The 15704-nt window shown below is 44.1% G+C and overlaps 2 protein-coding genes across 4 annotated transcripts in view; one reads left to right on the forward strand and one right to left on the reverse strand.

The window, feature by feature from the left end:
- The window catches only part of TFB1M (transcription factor B1, mitochondrial), a 39576-nt gene that overhangs the window by 7652 nt on the left and 16220 nt on the right, over positions 1 to 15704 (reverse strand). For 2 of the 3 annotated variants that reach the window (XM_054722139.1, XM_008154696.3), the window contains exon 5: positions 8159 to 8278. The exons of the other annotated variant lie outside the window; for it this stretch is intronic. In XM_054722139.1, the coding sequence (XP_054578114.1) occupies positions 8159 to 8278 (120 nt within the window). The remainder of the gene's footprint in view (positions 1 to 8158; positions 8279 to 15704) is intronic. 3 annotated transcript variants of the gene reach the window in all.
- CLDN20 (claudin 20) lies at positions 5226 to 5885 on the forward strand. The gene has a single exon (XM_008154675.3). It carries the CDS (start codon positions 5226 to 5228, stop codon positions 5883 to 5885), a length of 660 nt encoding a protein of 219 aa, XP_008152897.2.

A 15704-nucleotide genomic window follows, 5' to 3' on the forward strand; every position in this document is an offset into this window, starting at 1 on the left:
TGTGTCACCTGCCAGTCACTCGTTTTACCACCTTCATTGTCACTGAACTTCTCTGGAGCTCACTTTTCTCATCTGTAAAATGAGGACTCTTGTAACCTCACAGGCTTGTGTTGAAAGTCAAATAACACGGTGCCCCAAACAGTACCCAGCAGCTAGGAAGCAGCTTATCTGAATGACAGATACTATTATATCAAGATTATCAAACAAGAGAGCTGCAAAGTCGCTTAAAGTTAGTCTCATTTGGAAAGGACAGAATTATACTTTTGTTCATGCAAAGGTAGTGTACAGCTCAGCTGATGTTATTTTAGACACTCACAATCAGTTTCTGGAATCTGTCATTCGATATTTACTGTACCCCTTCTCTCAGCCAGCACCTTCCTGGCCCAAGGGAAACAGCAGTGAGGGAGGCAGTCACAGAGCCTCGCCCGGAGAGGTTTCCCTCTGGAGGTCTTCACCCAGGAGAGGGCTCGGAGGTGGTAGGGTTCTTGAGGAATTTGGAAACTTAGAAACAACCATTTGCTGGTTGACTGGCAGCTGGATATGGAAACAAGGATGGTTTTGAGATCCAGGAAGTGCCAAAAGGAAGGATGAATTTGCCACTAAGGGACTCGGTCTTGTCTGTGGCAGGTCGGAGATGTCATCAGTGATGTCACACCCACAAGTGGATGTACAGCTTGGAGAGGCCGGGGAAGAGACATAAACTGAAGACAAGACACACTTGATAGGATTCATCTAGGGAAGTCTCTGGACTTAAACGTTTCATTCTCTTTAATTCTGTCCACATTAGAAACAGATAATGATGTCAATGAACTATATTTCTCCATATACCTCTACTTTCCAGATTCTTTCTTATGTAAGAAATTCTGCCTGATTAAAGGTCTACAGTTAATAAAAGTTATTTTCATTCCAGAAGTTCACCATTTTAAAACAGGCAGTCCATACTGGATAAGTATCAAGGCAGAAGCCTAATAACAATGTTTGAAAATAGTGAGATACATTAAAGCATGCTTAAGCCATTAATTCCCGGCTGCATTACGCCGGAGGGCAGCGACAAGGGCAGGGGGTCCCTCCCCCTGCCGTGTGCCAGCCTCAGCACAGGTGGGTGCACCAACAAGGATGGCAGGGAGCCGAACTCGCCCAGGCACTGACGGGACCGGGGTTTCTTCCGATGCAGCAGGAACAACATGCTGTTCCTGTTAGCAGGATTAGATATCGCTATTTTAAAAACGGTCTTTTCAATGTGTATTTTGAAAGTTACTAATTTTGTGAAACCTGATTTCAGACAAGTCACAAGCACCAGAATAAAAAGATAGTCTGTGCTATCATTTGTAAAGCACAATCTAGTTAAAAATATTTCAGACCATATTCTTTAATATAACTGGGAACATCAAATAACAAACTGTATCTTCCAACATAGACAAAAATTCAAAAATAAATTATAACTGTGGACTAAAACATAGTATTAAGAGAAGAAAAGCCTTTTTGTGAGCACCCAAATAATTCCTCCTCTGTATCCAGCGGCACAAAAGCATTTTCAGCTTCCAGGTTTCGAAAAAACCCTGTTGGAACCACAGCTCCCTCCCGTCCCCGCCTCTCCTTTCTTAATTCTCCCACAGCTCAAAAAATGAGATGGAGAACCTGGTATTTATCTTCCGGCACCATCAGCAGTTTTCCCCTCTCAGATTTCTATGTGGCTCTTTATTTGCTATTTGCAAGTTAGCTTGTTGGAGCTTTACCACTAATACTCAGAAGCAGTAAAGCGAGCCTCTTGTAAGTGGTGTCTCTCCATCAAACCTCACTGGGGTTCTTTCGAAGACAACGACCGAAGGGAATTAAGACTTCGAAGGCTACGGACAACAGGTATGGAAAAGGGAAGCTTTTAAAAGCTTAGCGGCCTAAAGATAGCTCTTTAAGTACCATTTAGTTGGAATTTTAAGTTGCAAATCTGTTCTTAAATAGTACTTTTGATATAAATAAATCTTGCTAAGACTGATTTTACTCTTTAGTAACATCTACTGCAGACATTCTTTCGGCGGATGGTTCAAATATAGCACCCGGTTCTGCTCTGTACGCACTGTGCTTGGAACCATGAGAGAGTCAGTTAGTTCCGTCCTTAGAGCTGTTTGCTTACTGGCACAGTATTTCTCCACCACCACCACCACCACCACCACCACGGACACAAAGTGTGCCTTTATTCTCCGCCCGGCAGAAATCTGAGAGAACAGGCCACAAACTGCATCGTGCTGTGGCCGGAAAGGAGAGAAACGAACGGTTTCGTGGTGCTACACAAAGAGGCCCGTGGACTGTTACCAAAGCGGCAGACCAGCGGCCTGCTTTTCGGACCCGTTCTTTTGCATACGTTCTCCAGGCCGAAGAAAGCATCCCAAGCCCAATACCCAACAGCAGCGGGCGCTATGCTAACTGCATGCAGCGTCATATTGCTATGCGGATTCTGCTGTCTGTAATTTATCACAGCCAGTACTTGTTAATGAAGACGAACAAGCTGTCTGGGAGTCCGAAGTACACTGAAATTCATAAACTGTACTGGCTAATGAGAAAAAAGGGCTATAATCGGGGAGCTGAGCATAGATTGATCAACACATACAGGTTACTCAACCAAAGTGAAAAGACAGAAATGAGACACGCTCAGAGAATGTTAGCAGCAGCCTCGCTCTGCAGAATCTCAGCTGAAAATGGTCCGGAGAAGGCAGTAATTGAGTGAGCTGGCTGGAGCTCCTAGCCCAAACCTGAAGACAGCTATTATAAGCTGTAAACATGCACTTCAGTGTTTTCTTAGAAACTTTTACTTTTGTTCTGTTTTGGTCTCGGTATGTAAAGAAATAAACTGATGGCAGGCACAGCCTAGGCACTCTGATCCCTAGAGTAAGACTGAGTCTTAAGAATTCAAAATCTAGGGGAAATTCTCTCCTGAAATTGTACATTTCACATTTTAACATTATGAATAAAAATAGATCAGTAGGATTCAGCTAGCTCTGGATTTAACTTCTTAGAAAATCAATGTTAGAACTACAGAAAAGTCCTGACTTAGTCTCCAAAGCTAAGCCATTTGCCCAACTGATACCCTCTGGAGTCCTTTTTTTTTTTTTTTTTTTGGTGGGAAAGGGAGTGAAGTTGATATTTAAAGGTGCGCCATGCCTTCAGATGTAGCAGTTTTCCCAGCTTCCCACGGGAAGCACCCCGGGGTGGATTTCACACCTGGGGTACTGGGGTAGCGGGAAAAACGCCCAGGCTGGAGGGAGGTGGGAAGAGAGGGGAAGATCTGGATTCTGACCACCTGCTGCTGAGACCTGGGTGGCATTGGGTGATTTACCTCCTAAATAGGCTAACCTGAAAAAATGATGATGTACAAGATCATATCTACAGTTTCTTTCAGCTCTAAGATTCTATGCCAGTGAATACAATCAGCTTAAGGAAGGAAAAGAAATTGCCATGATATAAAAATAAATATGACATTTACTTGTCAGATAGAATAAAAATACTAATAACACTGTCAATTATAATTTATTGTGTACTTGCCATGGGGGTAGATAGTGCTCTAGTCCTTAAAATGCAGACATATTTAACTCCATGACACAGGTCCTCTACTCCTCCCATTTTCCAGCAGAGGAGACTGAGGCTCAGAGAGGTTCTGGAAAGCCACGGTTTGACCCACACGTACTGCCTTTTGTCAAATATATATGACTCACGATAGAACACACTGTTCAAAATTTAATTGCTGTATTTCAGAAACCACTGCATTTCTCAAGGAAGGCAGTAGTGCTGCCAGGCTGAAACAGCCAGGCCACAAAGTGCTAGCTTTTCCCTTGGAAAAAATGAAGTGTTACATTATTTTTGGTACCCTTTCACAGACCAGTAACGATGTGGTTATTTCTGTTGAGCATTTCTGAGACTCGACGTCCCTTCTGGGGAACGGTTGGAAGAACCGGTTTTGCAGCAGACTGCTGCATTTGGGTCAGGAAAGGATTCTGGTCCCAACTGGAACGGGCCTCACGTTCTCGTAGCGAGCACAGTAGCTTAATTGTGCCGGTAGCGTGACTGGCCCGCTTCTGAGTACCTGGTGCCTGAAGTGGAAGAAGTGCCACCCTCGGTAAGGACTTCGCAAATGTTTATTAACTAGAACTCAGGGAAAATCGTGCAGGTGCCGGACTTCTCTCCACTCCTTTCCTCTCCTCCTTCCACAGCCCCCCTGGGTCATACTTGGAGGAGGTACTTGGTGGGCGCTTAAAAAATACTTGTTTAAAAAACCATCTTTTGAATACTTAAAACTTTTCTAAAATATCAATTAACTAGTAGCCCGTTTGCACGAAGATTCGTGCAATAGACCTTCATTCACCTGGCTGCCTGCACCAGTTTTCTGCCGGCACCGGGGACCCAGGCCTTGGCTGTGGCCACCGCCTTCTGCCTTCTTTCAGGGTCCGGGCTTAGCCCCGGGCGGTGGCCTTGGGCTCGGCCGCACCCAGTGTCCCTGCTACCGATCGCAGGTGCCGACTCCCAGTGGTCTCCTGCGATCGGCGCAGGCTCCCCGCTGGCTCCCAAGGCCAGGAAAGCCTCGGACGGCTTTCCAGGCCTTGGGCTCGGCCGGCTGCACCCCAACGTCCCTGCAACGGTTTCCTGGTGGGCGTGGTTGATGGGCGTGGCTTGGTTGGTGGGCATGGCTTGGGCGTAGGGAAGGTGCGGTCAAGGTAAGATGTATATTTAGGGGTTAATTTAAACTATTCTTTTCTATCTTACTATCTATAGAATATTTTAACTTAAAACAAAGTAAGTTTTAAAAATCTAAAATGCAATTAAAATTCCTTGCCAGATCTTATAGCTGGAATGTGGAATACCTACATCTCGGAACAAGGTGCACGCCCACTTTGCAGACGTGAGCACAGCTGAAGTTTTGAAAAGAACCGAGTGGACAGCTCCCTGCTTCCCGCCATCCACCAGCACAGCCGCCCGGTCACCCAGCGGGTGGAGCCCCGGAAGGCCTGGTGAGCCTTTCCCCTGCGCAGCCGCCTCCACGTCCACGGCGGGGCCTGGCCACTCGGCTCCCCCGCACACGGAGCCTTTTCTTCACGCTTTCTCTGCCTCAGTCCTCATCTGCCTTCTCTCCCCAGCCTTCGTTACTTGGTCCTCCCCTGCACAGAATCTCCCATTCTGACCGAGAGCCGTCCTAATTAAGCCCGGGATTTTCTGGGTGGACAGCTGACGCTCAAGTCATGGCCTCTATGTGTCTCCAGCTCCTTGCTTTCGCCCTGGCCTTCTGTGGGGTCTCTGGAGTGCTGGCTGCCACCCTGCTGCCCAACTGGATGGTGAACCTGGACACGGGCTCCAACGTCATCACGGCCATCGTGCAGCTGCAGGGGCTGTGGATGGACTGCACGTGCTACAGCACCGGCATGTTCAGCTGCACCCTCAAGTTCTCCGTTCTGGCCCTCCCCACCCACGTGCAGGCCGCGCGGGCCACCATGGTCCTGGCCTGTGTCCTGGCCGCTTCGGGGATCTGCACTGCCACGGTGGGGATGCAATGCATTCGCTTAGGAGGGGACGGAGAGAGCAAGAGCCACGCTGCCTTTGCTGGAGGCCTCTGCCTCATGACCGCGGGCATCTCGGGCTTAATACCCACGGTGTGGTACACGAAGGAGATCATCGCCAACTTTCTGGACCTGACAGTTCCAGAGAGCAACAAGCATGAGCCGGGAGGAGCCGTCTACATCGGATTCATTGCCGCCTTGCTGCTGTTGGTCTCTGGCACCATTTTCTGCACGTTCTGCCTGAAAAAGGACCCAGAGGCGTGGCTCCCGCCACCCAAGCAGCAGCGCCCCCCCGCCGCCAAGCCGGAGGGCAGCTCAGCTTACAACCTGAAGGACTACGTGTAGAGCAATGTGGAACCCACATGGAGCTTTTAGGTGCCTGCTGGGACTTTGTCTTTATTTTAGATTAAAATACACACACACACACACACACACACACACACCAGGATTACGCTTAACTTTCTCCACAAAGATTTTAAACACTTTAAAATTGGCAAGATTATTTAAAATGCTAACAAACTCTCATGTACAACTATACCTGTTCTTTAAGACTGTTCTTCCATCCCTGTTTTCATGGGTTATCTAAAAGTTTATAATTGGAAGAGACTCTGATTATATTAATAAGGCAATGTATTGATAGCTTTTCTTCCCTTTTAAGGTAACCTGTTGATACATTTTCTGAATTGGTACTTAACTGGGTTTTAGAAAAGAATTAAATTGCCAGGTGTGAGAAGCACCTGGCCCTGGTGTGAGGTCAGGGACAGCCTGCGTTTGCTGTCTGGGTGGCGACCCACAGGAACTTGCTTCTGTTTCCCGGTGGCACGGCACATTCGGGACAGACGTCACCCAACCAGCCACCCCAACTCCCTCTCTATTGGGAACTCGCTGTCCCTTTTTTCATTTTAGAAAAGTATCTACATACACCTGTGAGAACCGACAAGGTGACGTTCGAAGATGAGGCGGAACTGGAGGAAGAACGCTGGGAGAGACCACCACAGCGAAGCCAAACAGGCCGAACTCCTCCCTCCGGGGCTTGGGACATTAGGTAAAGCTGGTGACGACAGCAGTTTGTCGGCCAGGCTCCAGAGGCCCTCGCCTGCTGCCGGCTGGTGGCTTCTCCAGACGAAGTCACCCAGACACAACTTACCCCATCTCCTCTACTCGCTCACTGATTGGATGACAAAGGCTACTTTTAAGTTGTCATTTTGTTCTCAAGCTCGACCCACATTAACAAAAACATCTGAGTTAATGGGATGTGCAAGTAATTTTTAAAGTATAAAGAATGCTTTTAAAAATGTAAGTTAAATTATCTCGAGTATTTCAAATATTTTAACAAGAAAATAAAAACTGAACTTTTTGATGTGCAAAAGAAACATTGCAATGGTTGTTCCTTATAACTTGTTAATTCAAGCTCGGTCACTGCTCACAAGATAATGGTAAATGGGGGAAAAGAACATTTCTCCGCATATAAATAATTCAGGGATGGGAAGAATACCTTTTATGTGAGTAAAGATTGTTCATTTGTTCATACAGAAGTAGAGACTAAAATATTTTATGCCTGTTTCACTAGGTAGATCATCATTCTCTTCTCCAACAATGTCATCAGCTATTAATGGAACACTCAAATGAAAAGGCGCTCTTTCACGTATGGATTAGAAAGGTAATCACTGAAAGAGAAGCTTAAATGACTTTAAAGTATGCATTCCTTCTGAGTGGTCAAAATATTTTCTAAACAAATGTTTTAAAATACTTCTAATAAAAAGAAGATTTTAATGCAGATTAATGGGATAGGATTGCTTTGACACCTATATGGTTCTTTCATTTTGCTTAATGTGACTGGCTTTATGTATATGCAGTCTACATACCCAATAGTCCTATACTAAAAGTTTACTTTATATCCTATATAATAAAGAGCTCATTGCTAATTAGAACGACTCTCTGGACGACCTTCTGGACAAAGCCAGGGCTGTGAGGGCCGGCCGAGGCCGCGAGGGCCGAGCCCCTTGCACAGATTTCGTGCATCGGGCCTCTAGTATTCTATATAAGTGTATCTATACTTCAAAAATAACTTATATTTATTTTTGGAATATTTTCTTCCTAAATACATACAGGAGTGTTCTGAACTCTCAGAAAAGCAGCCATTTCATGCAAGTAACATTACCACACTAAGTTCTCTCCAAAAAATGGAAAAAACATTCACAATAAATAAGGTTGATGTAGCTTTTGCTAATATTCTCTAATAGAAATCACACAAAAATACTGATTTCTTTTTTTGAGGACTGGATGACCATATACCTTATCTTCCATACTGAAATAATTTAAAGTGTAAAAAAGGATAATAATAATAATAATAATACCACCATGACCAGGGCAACATGGATAAAAGTGGGCATTTGGTCATTCTAAATAAGGGGAGAGAAATTAGGGTAAAAACTGTGATTTTTATTCATATTGTGATTTTTATGGTTCTGATTCAGGAGAGGTAAAGGAAAACTTCTGGTACAGTTTGCATATAAGACTAGATCCTAGAGATCATTCCTAGGACACATCCTCAGAAGAGCAATGGATACAATTGAAATCCTAGTTCTGGTGTAGTAAACACACCAGCAGAAGCTCACCTCCGGCTTGGGAACAAACGCCCGGCCCGGAATGGTGAAGACGTGCTGGACGCGGCAGAGGTACTGGGCCATCACGGACAGGCGGCTGCGCTGCTTGCTCCCCGTACTGGCTGCAAGTCTCTAGGAAAGCCAAAAGGGAACGTTAGCAAATAACTACCCCAGTCTGATCAGAACCAAAACATGAACACTGACAGAAAATGTCAGAGTAACTCAAGTGACCCGTGAACTACGCTCAACCACACAGCAAATTAGGAACAAGCACAGGAAAGCTGCAATGAGATAAAATTTCATTTCCACAAGATGAACAAAATTTAAATGACACGACAGAGAACCTGGGCGAAGTTAGTACTGGTGAGTATTTGGAGCAACAGGAACTCTCACAGTGCTTGTGGGAGGGAAACTGGTACAAGCACTTTGGACCGTAACTCGATAATATACATATTAAAGCTGAAGTCAAGTCAACCCCTGTGGTCCTTTAGGTTCACTGTTAGGAGTTTATACAGTTACACAAGGAGATGTGTGTAAGAATGAATGTTCACTGCAACATTATAGGTAATATTAAGAAAGTGGAAAACGAAGGGCCATCACAGGTGACTGCATAAGTAAATTGTGGTAATTTGACAACGGTAAACTATTAATAACAGTTAAAGTGAGTAGCAATGATTACCAAGACAGATCCCAAAAATAGAGTAAAAACTACTAATTAAGTGCAGAAAATATATATGACTTCATTTATATAAAAACTTCAAAAGATTACTTCTGAGTGTGTGTGTGTGTGTGTGTGTGTGTCTATATCTGCAGTGCAAGAAAAAAAAATGCACAGGAATGATGAATAGAAATTTTAACAAAGTACAACTCATGGAAGGGACAGAAAGGGAATAGAAGAGGGCTCTAAACATATCTACATTATTTTATTTCTTCGGGAAAAATGGCAGTATGTTAAGACTGGACAAAGCTGTCTTGGAAAAAAAATATTAGGCAGAGCCCTGGCCAGGTGGCTCAGTTGTTGAAGCGCCGTCCTGTGCACCAAGGGCTGCGGGTTCGAGTCCCAGTCAGGGCACATACCTAGATTGTGGATTCGATCCCCAGTTGAGGCGCGTTTGGGAGGCAACTGATCGATGTTTGTCTCTCACATCAATGCTTCTCTCTCTCTCTCTCCCTCCCTCCTTCCTCTCTCTAAAGTTAATCAATAAAAACATGTCTTTGGGTGAGGGTTAAAAAAAAACCTAGGTATACTTCTCTTTCTAAAACGTATCCTGCTTCTCCGGGCTCTGAGAGTTCACCAGACGTTGCACAGCTCTTCTGAGACGCAGGGTCACGTACGGAGCAGTCCTGGGGCAGGGGCGAGGCGGCGAGCCTCGCTGCCCAGAGCAGTGCTCCTGGAGTCGTGTTTACTGCGGGCCTTTCCCTTTCCTGCTTCACGGCCCTCTAACAGCCCCTCACTTTGCCGCTTCTAACCCGCTGTGCACATGACAACCGCACAATTTGGCTTCTAAGGTGTTTTGCCTTAAGCAAGAATAAAAAGTAGGTTTCAATCTGAGAAGCTGAGAAAACTTCCTATGGGCTCAGTTAACTGTAGACTTTGTAGCATCTGTTTCGCTATTCAGAAGCCACCCTCAGCTCATCCCTTTTTATTTAAATGTCTGGCTCCTGTCTGTGTTTAGACAGTTGAAATTACTGGGAAGTTGAGTTTATGGCAAGTGATGACATGCTGCAGTATATCTGACAAAATAAACTCTTCCTGACTAAAATGTGAAACCAAAGAGTATACATATATTCTCAAGCCAATATAAAAAATATAGAGACAAAAAATGGAAGTACAGATTTAAGTTAAAAACTAAGGTCAAATGGTCAGAAAAAAAAAAAAAAGCGCTTAATTTTACCCCTGGTAAAAAATTAATTGAAAATGCACTGTGCAAACTGGCACAATTCAAAGCAGTTGTATAAAACTAAAATCTACCATGAACATAATCACAAAATTAGAATATAAGCCGAAAGAAATACCCAGATTTTAAAAAGTATTATTTCATCCTGGATTTTCTTCCAATATGGCACTTTACATCTGAAATGTATGTTTCCACAGATGAATTCAGAGATTTAAAAATCACTTTAACCAAAAAGCAAACCAGTGAGGCACAGAGGGTAAGCTAACTGGATACGGAGACACATCTGAGCCTGTTTCTCTTCGAGTGCGGTGTGTCCTCTCCTGCCAGGGGAGGGGCTGTCCTGACCCTTAACTTGACCCACCCAACCTCGCAGCCAATACAGCCATGGTGTGGGGACGAAACCTTGCGAACCACATGGCTCAATTGAGAAGAAAGCAGCACACATATAAGAAAAATTCAAGCTACTGACCAAAGAGCTCGGCAAAGGGCTTCATTAAAAGCTAGCGTAAGAGTTAAATGGCCAATCACCTGCTGGAACATGAACTGGCATTTCTGTGGTGTATATATTACAGGTAAAGCTATGAAAATCCAAACTCCATTAGAAGACAGATTATTGCAACAGCAAAAGGCCAGGAAACCAAACCAGCTAATTTTTCACTAAAAGGAAATACCTAACCTTTGAGCTTTTAAAAGCATTCTGAGTCTAAGAAAAAAAAAAGGGGTCAAAGAATTCACAAGGACAGTATTACTTTTTTCCCTTATTCATCTAAAAAATTTTTAAGTACAAGGAGAAAGAATTGGCTTATACTTGAGAAGTGAAACCACCACACATCAGGGGCAGAGAGAAGGACGTAATTAATGAAGAGGTGACTCCCTCCTGCTGGGGATGTGACCATTAACCAGCCAGGGTCCCTGGAGATGGAGGAGAGACGAGGCTGATGCTGGACCCGGAAGGAAAAGACCAGAGGTCCAGCCGCGTGGAGAAGCTGAACATCATGACTTCAGCAGGAAACAGGTGACCTGTGTTCACGTTCAGCTTTCCCTGTAATGGGCTCATGACCTTTTGGAAACCATTAAATTACTTGGAGCTTCGGTTTCATCATCTATAACCGAAACACGAGGTTAGGCGAGATTTGTTAAGGTATCACTTATTGCTACCGAGTCTGATTCTATTTTACGAGCTGTAGCTTGATCGTGTCTAAATGTCCCTTAATGTGTGTGGGCTGAATTCATGCATTCAAGCCTTGCAGTCTTACAGAGAAAGAAGAGGACCATGCTCATTCGTTTTGTAACTCACAAAGCCAAGCCAAGCAAATGTTTAAAAGTGCTTTCTGTGGGTACAATACAGATTTTCAAATATGACTGTTAAGAGCAAAGAGAGGGCATATAAGAAAAGGGTGCTTTATATTCTCCCACGGAAACTCCGACGTGCAAACTGTCAGTCAGTCAGAGGACCAGCGTTTCCCGTACTTCCAAAGCATTTCTTAAATTACAGACCCACTATAAACGCTTTTCAATATTCACACTAAAATTCAACCAAAATCAACTTTCTTTGTTAAAAAAATAATTGCATATGAAGTTGGAGCAACACTATTATTAATAACCACAACTGACACTCAGTCACAAAACATCACTCCACCTCTTAAGCCTCTGTGCCTTGCTCTTTCTCCCCAAAGAATCAGAGTACATAGTACTTTGCATCTCCATTGTTATTCAAGAGCAGAAACACCATAATAATCATGTCAGCTGAGAAAAAACACCCAAGGACAAATCCAAAGGTTGAGAAAACCAACACAGAAAGCTGTTCGCATGGCCTCAATTCAAACCAACAGAAGAGACTTAACAGAGTCGTGAGCAGGAAGTGATAAAGACCTTGGGAAAGTGGGCACGGCTCCTTGGAGCCCCTAACAAACACACACGGGTCTTATTACACTTTTGTGATGGGTTTTATGGCCAAATACTCTAGGGCAAAGTCTCTCAGTCTCAGCCATTCTAGGGCTGCAGCACGGGGAGGGGGGACACAGAGAGCCCAGAGATCTCCTGGACTTGAGCGGACAGAGGCTGGAGGTGTGGGAGGTGCAGCAGCCAGCACTCATGGGGCAGACCACTGGAGGAACGGGAACACACACAGGGTGGGGAGTGGGAGAGAGAGTAAGGAAGGAAGTGAGGGAGAGCTCCTGAGATAATTAATGCTCTTCAAGTCTTAGGCGGTGCACAGATCTGTGAGCGCTTGAGGTTAACTAACTCCTCAAGGCTTGGCAGGCTGGAGAAAATACACTCGGAGAGCAGGACTAAAGGAATTCACAAAGAACTGGAAAGAGTTTGCATCCCCAACAGCTAAAGTGGAGGGGCCTTGAATCCACAGGGCACTGGGCAGATTTCTCAGAAAGGTCCTGACTTAGTAGTGGGACTTACTTAGCCTCAGATTAATGGCTGCTGTGTGGTGAATTTGAAGAGACAGCAATTGGAATTAATTTTTTACGTATGGCAAATTACTAATTCTTTTTTTTTTTTAAACTCAACTGCATTTCATTTACTTTTTAAAAAATTAATTAATTTATTTTCACAGGTATTTTCTTTTTTAAAAAAATTGATTATGGTATCACATAATTGTCCTCATCCCCCAATTCCCATCCCAAACCCCTCCCCACGTATGCCCCCACCCCCCTGTTGTCCGTGACCACTGGTTAGGCTTATATGCATGCATACAAGTCCTTTGGTTGTTCTCCCCCCCTTTTCATAAGAGTTAACCAAATTCTTTTCATAAGAGTTAACCAAATATGCATGCATTTGCTAAATAATGTCTTTCTCTGCTGATTTATAATCTCATTGTTATCCTATACTAAGCTGCCTAACTCAGGGCCCTCTAACCTAGCCTTGGTCTGTCTCATGCTGTGTCACGGTGCTTTATTACAGCCTCAGACATTTTGACACTCGATAGGCAAGTCTCTCAGCACTCTTCCAAAATGTCTTACCCATTCTTCAGGTCAATTTCTCCACGTGATCCCTGGAACTTAACTATGTTTTGAGATGTTATATAAACAATATATTTCTAAATAATATTTTTTACTTCTCTTTCCAATAATGATATATTTTATTTGCTTCAACCCCTATTGTATTTAGTGTCTTGTTTATTCATCACTAATTCAATCCTAAAGTCTCCCCAATGTTCATTATATGCAAACATGATAGGTATTTTATGAAATTTCTGATCTGCTGTGATGTGGACTGAAGATTCCCTCCTCTCTAGTATTGGACCTTCCGTTCCCAGATTTCACACCACCTTTCTTCTGTGGCTCCAATCAGACCAGTGCTTACACAGGCTTCTGTCATTATGCCACAGGATGATAAAGGTCAATGAGGGCAGACTTTCCAGTAAACAGTGCTAGGTTCACTAGGCTCATAGGTAACAGTATTAAAATTGCTTTCTACTTCAACCATCCACAACAATCAACCCTAAGTGGATTACAGACATACAGTTAAAAGGTAAAAGAATAAAGCTTCTAGAAGATAACGTAGACAAATACCTTCATGACCTCAGGCTATAAAATAATTTCTTCAACAAGACACAAACAGCACTAACCATCAATTTAAAGTTATGAACGTCAGCCCTTCAAGACACTGTAAAAAGAAAATAATAACATGCCACAGTGGAAGAAGATCTGCAACACATTTAACTAATAAAGGACGAGCAAGGGGAATATGTTAGAACTCCTCCAAATCAACGAGAAAAAGACAAGCAACCGACAGAAGACTCAGTAAAAGGCACGTACTTCACAAAAAAGAGCTTACCCAAAAGGCCGATAAACATGTAAGAATCATTAAAAACCAGCAAAGACAGAATAAACCACAGTGACACACCATTCCCCCAGATTGACAAAAAAAGGGCAAATTAGGCAAAAGCACGTACTGACAAGGATATAGAGCAAAATGAACTGGTGGGAATACAAACAGGCTCAATGACTTTTGAGAACAATTTAGTATTAACTAGTAAGGGTGAGAATTTGCAGACCTTCCAATCCAGCGCTTCTATGTGCTATGTGCTCTGCCTGACATTATATACACACACACACACACACATATGAATGTTCATGACAGTTTTGCTCGTAATAACAAAATACTGAAACTATACAGGGTCTCCAAACAGGAGAATGGACAGGCAAATTACGACACAGTCAATGAGTGAGTAGTATCCTATCTAATAAAAGAGTAATATGCAAATTAACCGTCACTCTGCAACAAAAATGACAGCGCCCATAGCCACAAGATGGCGGCGCCCAGTCTTCTCAGCCCCGCCAGAGTCCCCCAGTCTCAGGGAGGGCTGCTGCTGAGAGCCTGCAGAGTAAGCGGCCTGGAGGAATGCTGCCCAGAGGCCCTCCTGACCCTTTATAAAAGACAAAAACAAATTCACTCCCCACGGCGCGATCCCCTGCCAGCGGCAGCAGCCTGGGGTCTCAACCACTGAGTCACACCAGCCAGGCAGATATGGAGGAATCTTAAATGTTTCTTTTTTTAAAAAATATATTTTATTGATTTTTTTACAGAGAGGAAGGGAAAGGGATAGAGAGCTAGAAACATCTATGACAGAGAAACATCGATCAGCTGCCTCCTGCACACTCCCCACTGGGTATGTGCCCCCAACCAAGGTACATGCCTTTGACCGGAATCGAACCTGGGACCCTTGAGTCTGCAGGCTGACGCTCTATCCACTGAGCCAAACCAGTTAGGGCTGTCCAATATGTTAAAGAAAAAACCCTATCTAATAAAGAGAGAATATGCAGGGGAGGGCAATTTGGGACGATCGAGCTGGCAGGGGAGCAGTTAGGTGTCGATCAGGCTGGCAAGGGAGTGGTTAGGGGGTGATCAGGCTGGCAGGCAGAAGCAGTTAGGGGCAATCAGGCAGGCAGGTGAGCAGTTGGGAGCCAGCAGTCCTGGATTGTGAAAAGGATGTCTGATGGGATCCTATGGGATCGGACCTATGGGATCCTATGGGATCGGACCTAAATAGGCAGTTGGACATCCCCTGAGGGGTCCCAGATTGGAGAGGGTGCAGGTTGGGCTGAGGGACACCCCCCCCCCCCCACCCCCCAGTGCACGAATTTTGTGCACCGGGCCTCTAGTATATACTATATAACAGCAATATGAATGAATCAGGATAAAGAGGATACATGAGATAAACTTGCAGAAAATAATAAATCCCAAATTCATAGTATTGACTACCTTTGCAGTAGGTGAAAGATAGGAGATAAAATCAGAATGAGGCATCCAAGAGAGTGTCAAAGATGTTGGCAATTTAATTACTAAGTTGACTTGGGCGATGGGGACTTGGGTGTTCTTTTTTGTTAAGCCATACATATTCATTAAATATTCTTTTGTATTTATATGTCAGAACACAGCTTTTTAAAAACACTGATAGTCTGCAGATCCCCTCGCCTACCCTGAAGGTTTACTTTCTGGATCGTGAACCTGGAACACAACTGCTGTGGGCATGCAGGCATGGCCAAGGTGGGGGATTAAGTAAAAGTCTGCATACTGAGTAGTGAGCCACCGACCCTCTCCCCTTTCTCAGCTCCAAGTTGATGATAACATTCCTTAGCTGTCATCCTATTAAGGTCAACAAATCAGCGATAACACGTCACGTGCCAATCCCTATGTGCTAG

Source organism: Eptesicus fuscus, chromosome 10 (genome assembly GCF_027574615.1).
Source record: "Eptesicus fuscus isolate TK198812 chromosome 10, DD_ASM_mEF_20220401, whole genome shotgun sequence".
NCBI classification, from domain to species: domain Eukaryota; kingdom Metazoa; phylum Chordata; class Mammalia; order Chiroptera; family Vespertilionidae; genus Eptesicus; species Eptesicus fuscus.

Bases quoted from the DNA above. Each gene is read 5' to 3' on its own strand.
- CLDN20 (XM_008154675.3), top strand. From the start codon at position 5,226: ATGGCCTCTATGTGTCTCCAGCTCCTTGCTTTCGCCCTGGCCTTCTGT.